Here is an 18,308-nt window from a genome sequence, read left to right on the forward strand (position 1 = left end):
ACTATTCTCACCTCTCAGAGTCATAGAAAACTAGGATAGTTTGAAGTTTGTGGAAATACAACTTGAGAAATTATCGTCTAAGTGGCAGATTCTAAGCAGCATCTTTTCTGTGTGTAGCATTTCTAGTGGCCTACAAAGAAAGCAAAATGTAAGAATAATTTAAAGTTGGTTGTGTATTAGAATGGTCTTTACACTATACCCGTAAAATGTAGCTGAGATTCATCCATAAGGGGTTGAAATACCCTCACAGTGAAATTTGGACTTAATGAGTTGTCAGAAATGAGAGGCCAAGTTGTCAGCTCTATGTTGGCGTATGGTAAAACCTATAATTAAAGTTTGCCTTGCTCAGAAATGCTTACCCGCACTTCCCCTCCTGAAATACTCTGCCAAGAAAATTTACATTTATGCCATGAGGTTTCCTTTGAAAAAGACAAACAAAACGTAAAATCCTCTTAGATAGATGAAGTCTGTGGGTCATTCTACCTAATACAACCTGCACTAGGAATGGGCAGGTGTTTCTAACACCTACTGAGATGAGCTTCACTGAAGAACTGTTAAGTATTGTCCTAGAGAAAGTGTGTTGCTAAGAGGAGGAGGGTTGTTTTATAACACTTTGGTGATTGGACCTGAGGGCTCTATTGTTACACAGTGTGTGTTGAGCTAGACCTTGGTTCTCTTGGCTCGTTGCCTTTAATTTCCATAGTCGGGATCACCTCAAACCCATCTGCAGACTCAGGATTCCGCCACACCCTAGCTCCTGTTGGTTATTTTATTTTGGCTAAGATTAAAGAGCATTAGCTCATAGCCTAGTATCGACTGAGCCTAGATAACACTAATGGGTCACTGTCGTTACTGTCATCGTTAATTTAAGACCAACCAAGTTGATTAGGAAGCTAATGAGTTTTTGAGGCAGACAGCTCCAGGTATGAATCCTGGATCTGCCACTTACCATGTAACCTTTTCAAATTTTTTCTAAGCTTCGAGTTTCCTCATCTCTAAAAACGTGATAATAATACATATACTGGATCTCTGATGACTTGCTAGTCTACGTACAACACTAGAAGACTTTATCATACATTACAGGGACTTAATGAATGCTTATTTCCCTTTACTGCTCCCCTTCCTTTCTGTGTTTAGGTATAGAAAAGCTTCCTACCATTATAGTCAGTCACTTTGCATGACATAAACAATCAGCTGTTAATATTCATGCTGGGAGTGATTGTGTGTCCCTAACTTTATCAGAGATCTAGATTGGAAACTCAGGTGAGGTCAGTGCCTAGGAGGAGTTAGGAATCCAGGCTGCATTTTCCTCTGTGTTCCTATAACATTTTGCATAACACTTTGAACATGCTTCTACCTTGAAACTTATCACAGTATTTTGGAATCATTTTTGGTCAGTGTGATATTTCCTCCTCAAAGACCGAGTTGAGGTCTTATTCATCCTAAAGTTCTGCAGGCCTAAAACAGCATCTGGTGAAGGGCACTGCCCATACCACGGGTACTTCATGCCATTCCTCTGCGAAACAGGTCCAGATGACATGATTCAACATGCTTCAAGGTGCCCAGACCTCTTTGAAGGAGAAACACACACAAACTTTGGGGACATTGTTTTAGAATGGAACCAGGCATTAGGCAAGGATATTTTCTGAAAATCTTTAATAGAGGATTTTCATTCGGAATTGGCCCCTGCAGGCACAGAGTTATATCTACTTCAGCAGTTAGCATGCATTCTCTCCTAATCTACGTCCAGTCCAAGGATAAGGCAAAGTCATGGATATCTACCATGAAGTACATTCTCAACGGGGACATTCATGAGCTTTAACAGTTTGGGAACAATACAGTTTAGTACATATGGGTTATTAATAAGCATTGGTACTAATACTAGTTATAATTCATGAGCACAATCTCACTATTTTCATAATCATCCTTTGTATAATTAAGTAGTTAAAGATATATGTGAAAATAATACATGTTGTAGGAATTAGAAGACTCAGGAGATCAGTGTGGGTTGAAAATGACTTTGTGTGTAAAAATAATTATGGTAATAATTAGCATTTGCGTGACTTCTTGCAATTTACAAAGTGTTTTTACAACATTCTCTCATCTTGCAAAGGTTATGAGCTGGCCTTTAGATGCTATCTTATGCCAATATTAAGCTTCCCTGCCAAACCTTGTGCATTATAAGGTAGGATTTAGTAGACAGAAAAAAAAAAGAGGATTAATAATGCATTTAAAAGGCAAAAAATCTGCCAAATTTATTGGCGTAGAAATAGATTTATTTGGCATTTTAGAAACTAAGGCACATATCTTGTAAAAGAAGCAGTTGGCTCATATTTTGATTTCACAGGGCTTGGCATTTTTTTTACATTTTGGGGGATGAGTTTTTGACGTGCAATTGTAATGGGCAAGTTCACTTACTTGGAACTAGAAGATTCATAAAATCGGGGGATATTTGAAAGTTTTTAAGGGGCAAAACCTAGAGTGACTTGATTAAACCACTGTAAGTAGAAGTATGGTTAGAGAGAAAATGTGAGGAGCTGATCAGTATTGCGTTTAAAACTCAGGTGTCCATTTATTTTCTTTATTTTAGAGACAGGGTCTTGCTCTGTCCCCCAGGCTGCAGCACAGTGGGGGTGACCACGGATCACTGCAGCCTGGAACTCCTGGGCTCAAGCGATTTTTCCCTCTCAGCCTCCCAAGTAGCTGGGACCACAGGTGCATGCCACCACACCCGCCTAATTTCTTGTAGGGGTGGGGTCTTGTTTGTTGCCCAAGCTGTTCTCAAGCTCCTGGCCTCAAGCGATCCTCCAGCCTCAGCCTTTCCAGGTGCTGGGATTACAGGCGTGAGCCACATTGCCTGGCCTCTCTGGTCTCCATTTCTTAGAGGGAATCCAGACTGATGTGTAAAATCCTCCTTCCAGCCGTATCTTCCTTCCCACAACCACAACTAAAGGTTGAACTTCCTATCTCATCAACCGACTAATGTAAAACCAATAGTTACTGAGATAAAAATGAGTTACTAAAATGCAAACGTTCTTGAGAATCAACCTTGAAAGTTAAAGACAAGGCCACCTGCCAGCCCCACCCTCCCACCTCCCCTGCTTGCTTGCCTCCCGCGCTGCGTTTCACTTTGAAAACGCGAGGTCACCTGGACTGCCCCTGAAGGGGAGACCTGCTACGTGACCCAGGAGCAGCCCGGCGCGGACCCAGGTGAGTCATTGCGTTACACAGGAAGCGAGACGCCTCCGGATAGCTGGGCTGCAGCTCGCGCGCCCCGCGAGGGTGTCACCGGCGCAGGGTAAGCCTTTCCAGATGTGGCCGCCGCGCGCGCTTGGCCGCGGGCCAGGAGGCCGCCTGCAGTCGGCGCTTCCAGGGGCCGCAGTGCCAGCCGCAATGCCGGCCTCCTGAAGGCAGGCGACAGCCTGCGGCCGGGAGCACAGCGCGGGGCGGAGGACGGAGGCATGGTCGCGGCGTCCGGGCTGCGCTGAAGGCGTCTGCCAGCGGATGGGGGACCCCAAGGCCAACGTGATGGCGCGCCCCCTGCGAGCCCCTCTCCGGAGGTCCTTTAGCGATCACATCAGGGACTCCACGGCCAGAGCCCTGGATGTCATTTGGAAAAACACCAGAGACAGACGGCTGGCAGGTGAGAGGCAGAGGGGGATTGGACACCGGGGGTGAGGGGTATTAAAAAGAAAACAATTCACTGCGAAGACGCAGTGATGAGCTTGGATCATGAATGATCTCATCAGCTGGGTGAAGTTTCATTCTTCTCATGGCAGTGTGTTCGGTCTCCCTTTCTCTAGCATTTAACGTTGATGGAGTGTTGAGATTTTTGTGTGTTTGTTTTGTGTAACGCCGCTCTGGTTACTGGTCTGATGATTTCTAGATAAGGAATTATGAGAGTTGTGGGGTTTTTTAACCTTGAAAAGAGAAGCAAGGTCCTTGTGACTGTCAGGAAATCGGTATTGAAGAACAACTGCCGCAAAAGCCCTGAGCTCCGCGGGGCTGTCTCGGGTTAGCTTTGGAAGTGAAGCTGATCAGGTGTGAGGTGCCCTGGCGTGTGCGCAGGAGAGGGGCCTGGCAGGTCTGTGTGTCAGTGGAGTGATGGGCGCTGCCCAGTGAAAGCCTGCTGGTATTTCCTCTGGCAGCCTGGAGCTACTCTCGGTTCCAAGAGGGTGTCATGTATGCCAGAGGTAGGCGTTTGAAATATAATAAAACAAATACAGTGGTGCAATTCAAGTGCTCTAGGGCTCATGTGACAGCTACCAAATGGTAGACTGTGTTTGCAAAGTCCGGTGAGGAGATGGGGACTTCCGTCCGATTCTTACTTTAGGATAAAATAGCATCTCACTACGATATGAAAAAACTCCGAATTCGGGTAGGGTTTCCCCATAGCGTTTATGGTGCCTTCTTGTTTGCTCTCTAAGTCTGTGTTCCTATGCCATCTACATGGATGGGTCAAAGACTGTGTTTTCTTAACCTTTTTGGTCAATCAGGTTGTTTTCCATATACTGAAGGAAGGTCTAAATTTACAAATATGAGAGGTGGCCTCTAAGAGTCAATACAGAGTTCTGTGCTGTGTTCTTAATAAAAGGTATTTTGATTTTCACGTAATTGTCCTGATCTGACTTGAAGAGGGGAAATTTAAAGTGTGCGATTGTGATAAAGCAGATTGTGAAGATAACATGCTAGTTTCATGCCCTCATAGACTCTAATTTGTTCTGAATGCACATGAAAATCTTTCTCTCTGTTACACTAAACAATATTCCCCAGGACTGACAGAGAAAGTAAACAATGTCAAGTCGAACCATTAGGTAGGGAAGGCAGCAAAATATTTTAAATTTAACCATTTTATTATTGTTTAGAGGAAAATGTGGCACCCTAAAGAAATACAACTTTCCAATATAATCTTTTATTTAATTCTTTAAGGTATATGATCTCATTTGCAATTAACCGGAAGAAGTTTAAGATGTAAGATTTGGGAGTAAAAAATTCACAACTATAATTGGTTGACAATTTAAAAGAAAAGGTAGTTTCTTCATAGTTGTCTTGTTTAATAAACAATGCAGCAAATGAAAAGATTCTATAAATAATATCTTACTAAAGGTAATGCAAAAATATCTTGTTGTAGTTTAGCATTTTAGTTTGAAAGTAAGACTAATTCAAACATTTATGCTTCTGAGATTTCCTCTGACATTTTCATAAATAGCCTTTGACAGCTGATGAGAATAATAATATCCTCTAAGAATAAGAATATTATCCCTGGAAAGTTGTTCTCTTTCTTCTTATTTGTCTGTTATATATTAATACTACGTTTGGAGTCAAAACATAACAGCAAGTGTAAATTAATGAAAACACTTAGAGAAAAACGGTTACTTTTTATGTGTGATGAAAAATCAAATGTTTTCACAACTCTAGCAGCAAATAGGATTTTTACAGCTCTAGGTCCATTGAGGGAAATAATTCTTTATGTTGACCAGGTTTTCTAAGAGCAGTATGGACCTCTGAAGTAATTCACACAGTAGAGAATCCAGATACTGTGCCTCAAAGGAAAAGACTTTGGCTATGACAACTGACTGATTTTGGGGGACCTGGACAATTTTGGTGTCGTCCTCACTCTTGGTTCATGGCTAGAAGCTCAATTAGTCAAATGAAGATTGACTTAGTGCACAGCCTAACCTCAAGAGCGCTTGCTTCCATCCCTTTCCCTCAAGCTTCTCCTCTGCACTCAACCCTTCCACTCACCAAACGTTAACTAATGGCTGCTAATGATCCACAAAAAGTCACTTCTCTGAACACCAGAGAAAATCTTTGTTATATGTCATACCACCTTGCCTTCGTGTGCAGAATAGAGGGCAGTGGAAAGTCCAAATCCTTTTCTTTATGTTGTGAAATTAATGAGGTAACAGGTAAAAAGTGTTTTTTAAGTCTCTGGAAGAGAATACTTCTGTTAATAGTACCTAGAATGTTATTTCGGTGATGATTATTGCCTTCCTGACTTTCATCAGATTTCTCAAAAACTAATCTGAGATTTTAGTTTCTTTCACCTAACCAAAGGGTTTGGTCGTGGGATAACATTGTAAGTTTCCTTGTTAGGTATATTCTCATTCATTCTCTCTCTCTCTCTCTTCTCTCTCTCCCTCCTTCTCTCCCTCCCTCTCCCCTTCCCCCTTACATACACACACACACACACACACACACACACACAGTTCTGCTATCCCAAATGATGTCATGTACAAAAACCATCATTTACATCTCCTTGTCTTAAACTCCCTTCTACATGAAACAGGGAGCCTGTCTGTTATTTTTAAGCATCTGCAGCCTTGTATAAACAATATACAGAATTGTTGCTAGGAAAAGGCCTTCAGTTTGTGAGGAAGGACAGATCAGATTGTCTTACTTGCATTCCCCTTTATATATGATCCACTTTTTCTGCCCGATTACATCCCAAAGGATTTCTCTTAATCCTATCCTCTACAACCATTATTCCCAACCCCAAGGTACTCTGTCTTCTTTGCTAAAAGCAGAGGATGGTATTGAGTTTTCAGTCAATTAGAACTTTGAGGATGACAGTGGTTGAGTGATGCAGGTGACAGCTTTTTGCTGGATGAAGTGTGCTTCCTTCTTAAAGCTCCTCTGTGCTCTCACCCCCTCCCCTTTGATTCATGGACATCTTGTCAGCAGGGCACATCACATTCCTGAAGGGCAGTTGCCTCTTAATCCTTCCACAGAGGGCCTTGTAGCCTGCTTTTGTGCCCACAGATCTCTTTATCATTCTTGTGAAACCTATGGATCACTTCTCAGAATAATCTTTTTAAATGCGTAAATAAAATATGTAGAATTATAGAGGAAACCAATTATAGTGAAATACAGTTATCAAAGTTTTCAAAACATAAAATTATAATGTACTAGTATACCATGAATGAATTATATAGAAGGATAACGTCTTTAAAATATGGAGAAGTAAGTATAAGTTAAAAGCTATTTTTGTTTGTTTTGTTTTTTGTTTTGAGACGGAGTCTCGCTCTGTCACCCAGGCTGGAGTGCAGTGGCGTGATCTCGGCTCACTTTAAGCTCTGCCTCCCGGGTTCATGCCATTCTCTTGTCTCAGCCTCCCAAGCAGCTGGGACTACAGGCGCCCACCACCAAGCCTGGCTAATTTTTTTTTTTTTCTATTTTTTGTATTTTTAGTAGAGACATGGTTTCACCGTGTTAGCCAGGATGGTCTCAATCTCTTGACCTTGTGATCTGCCCGCCTCAGTCTCCCAAAGTGCTGGGATTACAGGTGTGAGCCACCGCACCCGGCCAGTTAAAAGCTATTTTTAAAGGCATCGTGTGCACACTGTTGTAATTTAACTCAACTAAGAACGTTAAGTTGTGCATTAACCTGGTCTTTGACTCATCTCCTTGTCACTCACCATTATAGATAGGGAATCCTGGGAGGCAACGTCCACAGCTAGGTCACAAATCTGTGAACCTACAATTTGACTGTTTGGTGGCTGAATGACCACAAGGCACAGATACGCCCAGTAGCTGGCCAGTAAGGTCACGTGAACACCTTAAATGTGTTATTCACCCAGACAAGCCTGGGTGAACACTTGTGGACAGGAAAATGCCAATCATGTACGATTTGGAGTAGGTCTAATAGTGACCATCACTGTGGAGTAGGGATGAATGTAAGGGATATTCTATGATATCTACAACAACTGTAAACTGATATGCAAATGTCCAGTTTCTATTGGTGGCAAAGTCACAGGCACAGCTAAGACCATTGAAGAGGGGCAGGATAATTTGCCAACATTTGTAATTGGAGGAAATGCTACATTTCAGTTAGAGCTTAGTGACAATGCAAACATAATGTTTCTTCATCCAAGTTCATAGGCCCCTGAATCTCTGTTTAATACTTGCTGTGGCTTTTAAATACCAGTAGTCAAAAATTCTCAGACTGAGATGCTAGGCTTTCCTATATAAGCTGGCTGAAATTCCTTGATGTACGTTTGACAAAGCTCCACAAACAAATTCGGATTAATAGACTGATAAGACTGCCTATAAGGAAAAATAAAAGAAATTAAAAATTGAGGCTAGAGAGCCTGAAAGTCAGGCAAAGCCAAGACTACACATGCACAGCTTTCTTCAGTTTAGACAGTGGAATGAACAAATAAGCTGAAAGAAATTAAATACTAGTCTTTTCTATTTGTTTGTTTGTTTTTTGAGACAGAGTTTCACTCTGTCACCCAGGCTGGAGTGCAGTGGCGTGATCTCGGCTCACTGCAACCTCCACCTCCCTGGTTCAAGAGATTCTCCTGACTCAGCCTCTCGAGTAGCCGGGATTACAGGCAACCACCATCTCGCCTGGCTAATTTTTGTATTTTTAGTAGAGGAAGCGTTTCACCATGTTGGCCAGGCTGGTCTTGAACTCCTCACCTCAAATGATCCACCCACTTTGGCCTCCCAAATTGCCGAGATTATAGGCATGAGCCACTGGGCCTGGCCAATACTAGTCTTTATTTAACAACATCTAATAAAGTAAGAGCTACTAAATAGTATCAATGACACTGACTTTTTAAAAGAAGTGATTTCTTCTCTCAATTTGGGGAACATGACATATAAGGGAAAAAGTCTAAATGCCTCCACCTGATTGAGATATGTGGTGTCACATTATTTCCATAGCTAAACATTTAAGAGTCTGGGTACCGTGGCTCACGCCTGTAATCCCAACAATTTGGAGGCCAAGCAGGAGGACTGCTTGAGGCCTGGAATCCAAGACCAGCCTGGGTAACAGAGCAAGACCTTGTCTCTACAAAAAACTGTAAAAATTTAGCCAGGTGTGGTGGTGCCCACCTGTAGTCCCAGGAGCTGAGTCAGGAGAACCACTTGAGCCCAGGAGTTCAAAGTTACAGTTAGCTATGATCATGCCACTGCACTCCGGCTTGAGTGACACAGCAAGACCTCATCTTCTAAAAAAGAAAGTAAAACAAACAAAAATATTTAAGAGAAAGAAGAAAAAACTGAATTGCTTATGAAGAGGGCAAGAAAATTTAGGTAAACCTCAATCCAAGTGAGAGTCAATAGACATAAAATAAATTCTTCAAGTAACTACATGAGGTTGAAATCTCCTGAGGTATTTTGTGGAGTATTCAGGATCATATGTCTTTTGCAAAATAGATTTTTATATTGCAGCTGATCAGTCTTGCAATTCACTAGCAAAATGAGTGCTGGACACACTGTGGTACATTGGCTCTCAGTTCAGTGGGGCATCGGGAATTCTGGCCCACCTCCGAGGAAGGGCAACCACAAACATTGACTCCTGTGAACTGTTCTCTGCTCCTTTGGTTCACGGTGAAAAGCAAGTAAGGGCATATGTAATGCCTTTTAACCATGAGTGATGTAGGCCTCAAAATATGCAGCCTCTTCTAGTAAACAAAGACTCTTCCAATCATAGGCAACAGCAGAGGAGATTTTTAAAGACAGACAACCATTAGGGAAGCTTCATGAGATACTGCAATGTGAACATGTATCTAGATTAAGTTAAATGATACTGATTCGACAAAAAGAGCAGCATGTTGACGTCAAGGGTGGCTTTGATGAGAGAATGTATTATATAGTGGCTTAGAGAGTTGCCTGCAACCTCAGGCTGCCTGGGGCTCAGTCCTGGCTCTCGCACTGGGTAATAATAGGCAAGTCAGCGTTCCTTGCTAATACAAACAGGATAACAGTACCTATGTCATGAAATGGTTTTAAGGATTAAATGAGCTACTCTGCAAAGTGCTTAGAAGAGTCATTGATATAAACTAAGCATTCCATCAGTTTCAGTTCGTGATACCCTACCTCCTGAGGGCCTTCACCTTGTTAGCATGACACCCCTATAATTGGCTCAGGGCTTTTGGGCAAAAGTGGTTCAACCAGTCCAAAAAAAAAAAGAAAAGGTAAAATGTCAATGGCAAATGGAATAGATTTCTGTATCTCTGGAGAGAAACAAAGAAGGATCTACTGGAGGTGATTTTTGTGCAGATCTTTGTGGACTCCAAAAGGAAATGACTGGAGAATAACTGATTCCACACATTGATGAGGGAATCAGTCCTTGCATATGAGCTTGTCAAGCTAGATATACAATATCTGAAAGTTTTCCTAAGCACGTTGGGACCTGCTTTGAAAATTGCTGTATAGATGGAGCCAAACATGGAAAAGAGCAGCAGCACCAGCAGGCCTGGGCTTTCAAGCACGTGGCTCAGCTCTGGTATGGGAAAAAATATGCTAAATGTCAAGGCTGCCACTTGAAAGGGATGTTTCGCACACCTCCCTTTCTGCAATAAGACTTCTGTGACTTTCTTTATTTAAAGGAGTATGCATGCACTGCATGGTCTGCACATTTTACCAAAGGCTACTGTAATTACAATACCTAGATATGTCCAAAATCAAAGACCTGGTAGGAGGGTCATATTAATTTGTCACACATCTACTTAAGGATCTGAGTCTATCTCATAAAGCAAAGACTGGATTTAAACGAACATTCCTCTGGAAGTTCTCTATTCCAAATGAATTATTTAGGTATAGTTGGAAGTTAAACTTGAATGTTTTTTCATTTATTTATTTATTTATTTTTTTTGAGACAGAGTCTCTCTCTGTTGCCCAGGCTGGAGTGCAGTGGCACAATCTTGGCTCACTGCAAGCTCCGCCTCCCGGGTTCACGCCATTCTGCTGCCTCAGCCTCCCAAGCAGCTGGGACTACATGCGCCCGCCACCACGCCCAGCTAATTTTTTTTTTTTTTTTTTGTATTTTTAGTAGAGATGGGGTTTCACCATGTTAGCCAGGATGGTCTCGATCTCCTGACCTCATGATCTGCCCGCCTCAGCCTCCCAAAGTGCTGGGATTACAGGCATGAGCCACTGCGCCTGGCCATGTTTTTAAATTTCTTAGTCTAATTACTTCATTTTAATAATAATGTGTCTTTTTTTTTTTTTTTTTTGACAGAGTGTTGTTTTGTTTCCCAGGTTGGAGTGCAGTAGTATCATCATAGCTCAATGCAGCCTTGAACTCCTGAACTCAGCAATCCTCCTGCCTCAGCCTCCCCTCAGCAGCTAGGACTATAGGGTTGTGGCTAATCTTTTGATTTTTGTAGAGGTAGGGTCTTTCTCTATCACCCAGGGTGGTCTCAAACTGCTGGCCTCAAGTGATCCTCCCAGCTGGGATTATAGGCACAAGCCACTGTGCCCAGCTTGTCAGTCTTGAAGAAAGAAGATACGCCATTCAGCTGGCATATGCTGGAGTTGTTTGTGTGTGATGATGATGGATTTACATTGATCCCTCTGTGCTCTTCCCTGTAGCTCAAGGACAACCACTGACATTTCTGAAGCTGTAGTTACTAATGAAGACCTAGCCACGTAAAAGAACACAGTTATTTAGCCCCATAATTGTCAAACTCACGACTATAGTACTGCTTTTACTCTTCTTAGGCACAGCCTAAGAAGGCACGTGCTTTCTTAGAATATGAATGAGGCCGGGCGCGGTGGCTCACACCTGTAATCCCAGCACTTTGGGAGGCCCAGGCAGACAGACCACGAGGTCAGGAGATTGACACCATCTTGGCTAACACAGTGAAACACCGTCTCTATTAAAAATACAAAAAATTAGCCAGGCGTGGTGGTGGGCGCCAGTGGTCCCAGCTACTCGGAGGCTGAGGCAGGAGAATGGCGTGAACCTGGGAGGCAGAGCTTGCAGTGAGCCGAGATTGCGCCACTACAGTCCAGCCTGGGAGACAGAGCAAGACTCCATCTCAAAAAAATAAATAAAAAAAAAAAATGAATGAAGTGTGGAACCCAACAGTAGGTGGCTGTCATCATTTGGACGTGCTGTTGATGAGTGTCTAAGTGCCAGAACCTGTGTTAAAACCTCCAGAGGCATTTTCTCATTTAATCTTCAGAATAATTTGGAGAAATAGGTACTATTTGAGTACCACTTAAGTTAGGACATTTTTTGCTACCTTAAGATTCCATTAGTAAATGTCCATGGAGAAAGATCAGAAACTTCCAAGCTTGTCAATCGTCACTATTTAATCCCACAAGGATTTATTGAGCATCTTTTGCATGCAGAACACTGTGCTAGGCACTGAATGGCGAACACAACAGACACAACCGTTGCCCACTGGCCACAAGTATGACCCGTCGGCACTAACTTGGAACTCTAGGGAGCGTGAGCTTTTTATGAAAGAAGAATTGTACAATGTCTCTTGGTCACTGAGAGGCATCTGAGACTCATCACTGAGTTAAATCAGCGATTCTCAGCTGCAAGGGGGCAACATCAGAAAGGGGCATAGGTAGCGTTTAAAAATATATTCAATCAACATATTGTATTAATAGCACATGCTGAACCTTGCAAAATGCTGAAGATAAAGAAAGGAAGTGGCCAGGCGCAGTGGCTCATGCCTGTAATTGCAGCACTTTGGGAGGCCGAGGCCGGCGAATCACGAGGTCAGGAGATCGAGACCATCCTGGCTAACACTGTGAAACCCCGTCTCTACTAAAAATACAAAAAAAAAAATTAGCCGGGCATGGTGGTGGGCGCCTGTAGTCCCAGCTACTCGGGAAGCTGAGGCAGGAGAATGGTGTGAACCCGGGAGGCAGAACTTGCAGTGAGCCGAAATCGCGCCACTGCACTCCAGCCTGGACAACAGTATGAGCCTGTCTCTAAAACAAAAAGAGTCAGGCAAGTTAGTGCATCATCCTTAATGAACTGGCCATTCTCCTCTTTATAAGACAAAAAGACTTGTTATTCCAAAGTGCTATAAGGTTGTATTTTTAATCATTATTTTATTTATTTTTTTTTTTTTTGAGACAGAGTCTCGCTGTCGCCCTGGCTGGAGTGCAATGGCGCGATCTTGGCTCACTGCAAGCTCCGCCTCCCGGGTTCACGCCATTCTCCTGCCTCAGCCTCCTGAGTAGCTGGAACTACAGGCGCCAGCCACCTCGCCCGGCTAATTTTTTGTATTTTTAGTAGAGACGGGGTTTCACTGTGTTAGCCAGGATAGTCTCGATCTCCTGACCTCATGATCCGCCTGCCTCGGCTTCCCGAAGTGCCGGGATTACAGGCGTGAGCCACCGTGCCCGGCCAATCATATTTTTTAAAATGACATACTGACTTGTTTTCAAAGTTTAAAAGTACTAAAGTCTAAAATATGCCACTATCTAACAAACAGTGATCTCAACTGATTTAGAAATCAGAATGAACTAAAATTGGAAGTTATACTTTAAATATTTCAACTGACACATGAGATTACCCTCAGAGTTTAGCACATATGGGCTGTGGAACTGAAACACATTGTCCTGAGTCACTGTTGATTCCACAGAATTTCAGCCAACAACAGAACCACTCTCAATAAAAACAAATTATCAACTTCTAGACAATCAAAATCACCAAGATATAGTGAAAAGACATGGCATTATTATTGCTTGGTGAAATCTTGGTTGGTGATTTTTTAAAGCCCTGATACCATAACGTAACCCTTCTCTGTTGGTTCTTTATTTACATGAGCACATCTAGGCAATCGCACACACACACACACACACGCACACACACTCCTCAGGAATCATATGACTTCAAAGAACTTTTCTTTATAAAAGATTGAAGATTCCTGAGTTATAGGTTGCTGGTGTAAAAGTCATAACATCTGATTGTTGACACTATGCAGTGGGGGGAACAGCACATTTTATGGTGTCTAGACTTTGTTTTATCTGGTTGATTTTTGGTGACATATTTAGCTTTTTGTAGACAATTCTCAAATTACTGACTCAGCATTCAGTGTGGTTCAGTTTATCGTGATCCATCATCTCTAATCTAGTTTTGAATAGCAGGATGTTGTAGGTCCAGATTGAAGTGTGACCTTTGAATGTTTTTCATTCATGGTTGATTACTATATCCTAGAGGTCTAGACAGTGTTATTGGTTTCTCACCAACATAAACATCTGGCAGAAAAAAAAAAGAGCTAAACTAGATGAGTAAGAACATTCCTAATCTACCTTTACAATATGCTATATTTAAAATATAACTTTTTTGCAAAATGCAGGCCACCACAGGTCTAAAAGTATGCCATCAAACATATTGTTTTTCAGCTCTGATAAGACCTCTTTGGACTCTAATGTTTCACTGATGAAAACAAGTTTGAACATGTAATTTCAGGCTGCACTAGAAACATCTTTCTTTTGTGTTGTTACAAGAAGCTAGAATTTCATTTAGTGAATTCCAGCCAAATGAAATTAGAAGACCAACTCATATGTAGCTCATGGATGGACAAATGGGTTGGTAAATCAATGAAGATGAGGAAGACCAACTCATGTGTAGCTTGTGGCTGGACAAACGAGTTGGTAAACCAGTGAAGATGAGGAAGACTGGTGATGAGGCCAAACCCAAAGCACGTGGGCATTAGTTATCAGGCCTTCTAATGTTATTATCAGGCCTTCTAAATTTTATTTCACCTAAGTTGACTTTAAGATTCTAACAGTTTTTTATTGTATTAGAACTATGCAAAGGGCTTTCTTTTTTGTTTGTTTTTTCAATACTAAGTCTTGTTCTATTGCCCAGGCTGGAGTGCAGTGGCAGGATCTCAGCTCACAGCAACTTCTGCCTCCCAGATTCAAGTGATTCTTGTGCCTCAGCCTCTTGAGTAGCTGGGACTACAGGCACCTGCCACCATATCCGGCTTATTTTTGTATTTTTAGTAGAGATGGGGTTTCACCATGTTGGCCAGGCTGGTCTCGAACTCCTGACCTCAAATGATCCTCCTACCTCAGCCTCCCAAAGTGCTGAAATTACAGGTGTGAACCACCACGCCCAACCCAAAGAGCTTTCTTAACAGCCAGAACTTTCCAGGATAGGGTAATGTGCTACTGTGACAAAGGGAGAAACTAGGCCTTTTTCTTTATGTTGGGGCTACCAACCCCATCCAACCAAACAACAAGCAAAACATGCCCAGAGCCATGAGTACCAGGTAAAGAATGTGGATGATAACATCACAACCCAGAATGCTTCCCTTGTAGATGGAACACACTTCAATGTCATGACACTAATACTGGAAATTTTATAATTAGAATATTATAAGTTTATAAAATATGCATTAGCGATTAATTCCAATTTACGTACAAGAGTTACTGCATAGTATTTTTTCTTCCTTTTTTTGTTTGCTAAAGAAAGAAAGGCAGAGAAAGGTTTCCTTTAGTTCTTCAGTGATTATGTGTATAAATTGATGACTTAGAACTTAAGACTATGTTTCCAGCAAAGCTCTTTGGCTCCGCATAATCATTGCACAACTGAAGATAAACATAGAGGGTAAACAGCAGAATAATTATGTCAAAGCAGTGCCTGAAAATCCATTGTAAATGCCCTTTGCACTATTTTAGACAATAACAACATTCTATGACCAACCACCCTGTGCATACCCCAAGGATTAGCATATCATAGCCAAGTGTTAATACACTGGAAGATGGAAAAATTAATTTAAATTAAAACATTTAATTTAACAAGAAAGGAAGGGAAGAGGGAGGGAGGAAAGGAAAGGAGGGGAGGAGAGGGGAGAGGAGAGGAGAAGAGGGGAGGGAAGGGGAAGGGGAGAGAAGAGGAGAGGAGGGAAGGAAGAAGAGAAGGAAGAAGGAAAAGAAAAAAAAAAACCCACAGCCTAGGAAGGACATTTGCAGGAAGATGATGGTAAACGACCACATGCTGTCTTGAAGACTATGACAAATGGATCAAAACTGGACACCCAGTTTCTCAGCCACTACCACACACATTCCGAGCTCCCATTCTTGTGAGGCCAGTTCACAGAAAATGTTTTTATTTCTGTGACCCTGAGCAGGACTCCCACTTTGCTGCATAAAGTATTTTCTGAGTGAACCTTCGTGGCCTTCCATCCTCATTAATCTCTACCACCTACCCACACATACTCCCACTCTCAAACTTCTTTTGTGATTGTCTACTATTTTTCTTTACCAATTTTTTTATTTAAAGTAAGATATCGAGTGTAATAAGCTCATAATGTATAATTTGTCCTTGTGTGTAAACACTTTCTTTGCCCTGTTCCATATTTCTCTCCCTATTCAAACTTAAAAATATTTTAGTGAATTAATAAAAGACCATAATTTAAGCTATCCCCTTGTCTTGAAATAAAGTCCATGTTTTTAAACCACATTAACTAATGTCTCTGTGGTTAAATGGAGCTTAGGAAAATAGCATTTGACAACTTTTATTACTATAGGAAAAAGCTGACCCATACGTTGTACAAATTGAGCTCTGAGGGTCAGAAGCCAAGTGCTTTTAATAACTTTTGAAGAGTAGGTAATCTCTGTTCACTTTGAAGACTGAAGTATGTACTAATTGCTTTTGTAAAGTGAAGGTGACGTTGCTCTAGTTAGTGGGCCATGCAGTTCTATCCTGGGACATTTAATCCCAGTGTCTCATGTGGCTTAAGTTGCTGTTTTCATAACATACTCATTGTTTTTTGATTCAATATCATTTGGTTAACGCTTGGAATTGTTATCTTTGCTTCCCAAAAATCTTTTCTCAAAAAATATCTTTAGATGGTTTATCAATTAACTAATACCAGGATTATTTTACTAAATATTTTAAACATCCAAGATTCTCATGTATCTACCACTGACTTAAGTAATAAAACATTGCGGTTGCTGTTACAGCCCCATGTGTGCCCCTCCTGGGTCACATTTCCCTCCTTACCTCCTCTCCCGCTCCCCCTGAAGTTCTCTAGTCCTGAACTTGGTGTTTAATCACTCTCATACTGGCTTTGTACTAGTTACACATTTAAGTGTCCCCAAACAATATTATTTTGCACATTTAAAAGTTTTAAGTGTCACCATACTGCAAATATCTTTCTGCAGCTGTCTTTGCTCAGAATGATATTTTTGAGATTATTCGTGTTTGAACACAAAGTTCCTTATTCTGGGCTGGGCACAGTAGCTGACACCTGTAATCCCAGAACTTCGGGAGGCCGAGGTAGGTGGATGACCTGAGGTCAGGAGTTCGACACCAGCCTGGGCAGCATGCTGAAACCCCATCTCTACTAAAAATACAAAAAAAAATTAGCCAGGTATGGTGACTGCTGCCTGTAATCCCATCTACTCGGGAGGCCGAGGCAGCAGAATTGCTTGAACCCGGGACGCAGAGGTTGCAGTGAGCCTAGATGGTGCCACTGCACCCCAGCCTGGGTGACAGAGCAAGACTCTGTCTCAATAAATAAATAAATAAAAAGTTTCTTATTCTTATTGCTGTCATATAAATATGCCATAATTTACTTATTCATTATCCTGTTGAAAGGCATCTATGTTGTTTCCAACTATGTGCTTGCATAAGTATTTGCTGTTATGAATATTATTGTCAATATCTCTGTGTGCACATGGGTAGAAATTTTTCTTTGGTAGAGTAATTCATCTAAAGATGGAATTTCATAGTCTAAGATATGTACATCTTATATGGCCAGTGTTCAACATATATTACACATCCACCAGTGGTATATTAGAATGCTAATCATTATAGAAAAGATACTTTTTCAAATGCTGTAAAAGTGGCAGAACATTTTCTTTAAAAAAAAACATAAAAATAAAAATGGTACGAATAAGATATTACCAAAGTCAAGTTTACATATTTTTATCTATTATATATACATATAAGTTTATATATACATGCACATATATACTTATATATACAGATGTACTGATATAAATTATTATATATCATATAAATATATGATGAATAGTTTTTGAATTACTAATTGAATTCAGCAAAGATTGATGAATAAATTTGGAATGAAACTTATAAATAAGTAATAAGTACTATTTCTCTCATCTTACTGTGGTTTTTTATACAGGTCAAGCTAAAATATAACTGTCTATTTAAAGATGATAATAACATAAAGTTCATTACTTGGGTATAAACACAGCTAAGGCAGGTGCTGAGGATAGGAAATGGAAGGAGACACCATCTGAGAATTAGAAAAAAAAATGTAATTCAGAGATAACCACTTCACAATAACTTAAGTAACACTGATAATAATACCTAACACAATATTTCCTCCCTCCCAAAAAACTCTTGCAGGCTTCCATGGAGAACAAGGGTTCCCTTGAACAAGTGGACAAATCTGCCATAGGGGACTGACTATTTGAATGTCATTGAAAAAGCAATCCTTTCCCCAAATATTGGATAAATTATCAAGTGGAGGAAGCATTAATTTGTCAAAATCAACATAGAGTATACATTTTTATTCTACTCTATTAAATGCACTAGTAACACTTCATTTTTAAAATGTCTTCTA

The 18,308-nt window shown here is 41.1% G+C and overlaps 1 protein-coding gene across 6 annotated transcripts in view; it reads left to right on the top strand.

Moving 5' to 3' along the window:
• The window catches only part of DLC1 (DLC1 Rho GTPase activating protein), a 523,594-nt gene that overhangs the window by 325,263 nt on the left and 180,023 nt on the right, over nt 1-18,308 (top strand). Inside the window, exon 1 of one of the 6 annotated variants that reach the window (XM_058441996.1) lies at nt 3,425-3,643. The exons of 3 other annotated variants lie outside the window; for them this stretch is intronic. In XM_058441996.1, the coding sequence (XP_058297979.1) occupies nt 3,505-3,643 (139 nt within the window). In that variant the 5' untranslated portion in view covers nt 3,425-3,504. Of the gene's footprint in view, nt 1-3,424; nt 3,644-18,308 lie in introns of those variants that run through there. 2 more of the 6 variants (XM_058441999.1, XM_058442000.1) reach the window with 2 other exon arrangements.

The sequence above is a fragment of the Hylobates moloch genome, unplaced genomic scaffold, assembly GCF_009828535.3.
Source record: "Hylobates moloch isolate HMO894 unplaced genomic scaffold, HMol_V3 SCAFFOLD_8, whole genome shotgun sequence".
Classification (NCBI taxonomy): Eukaryota; Metazoa; Chordata; class Mammalia; order Primates; family Hylobatidae; genus Hylobates; species Hylobates moloch.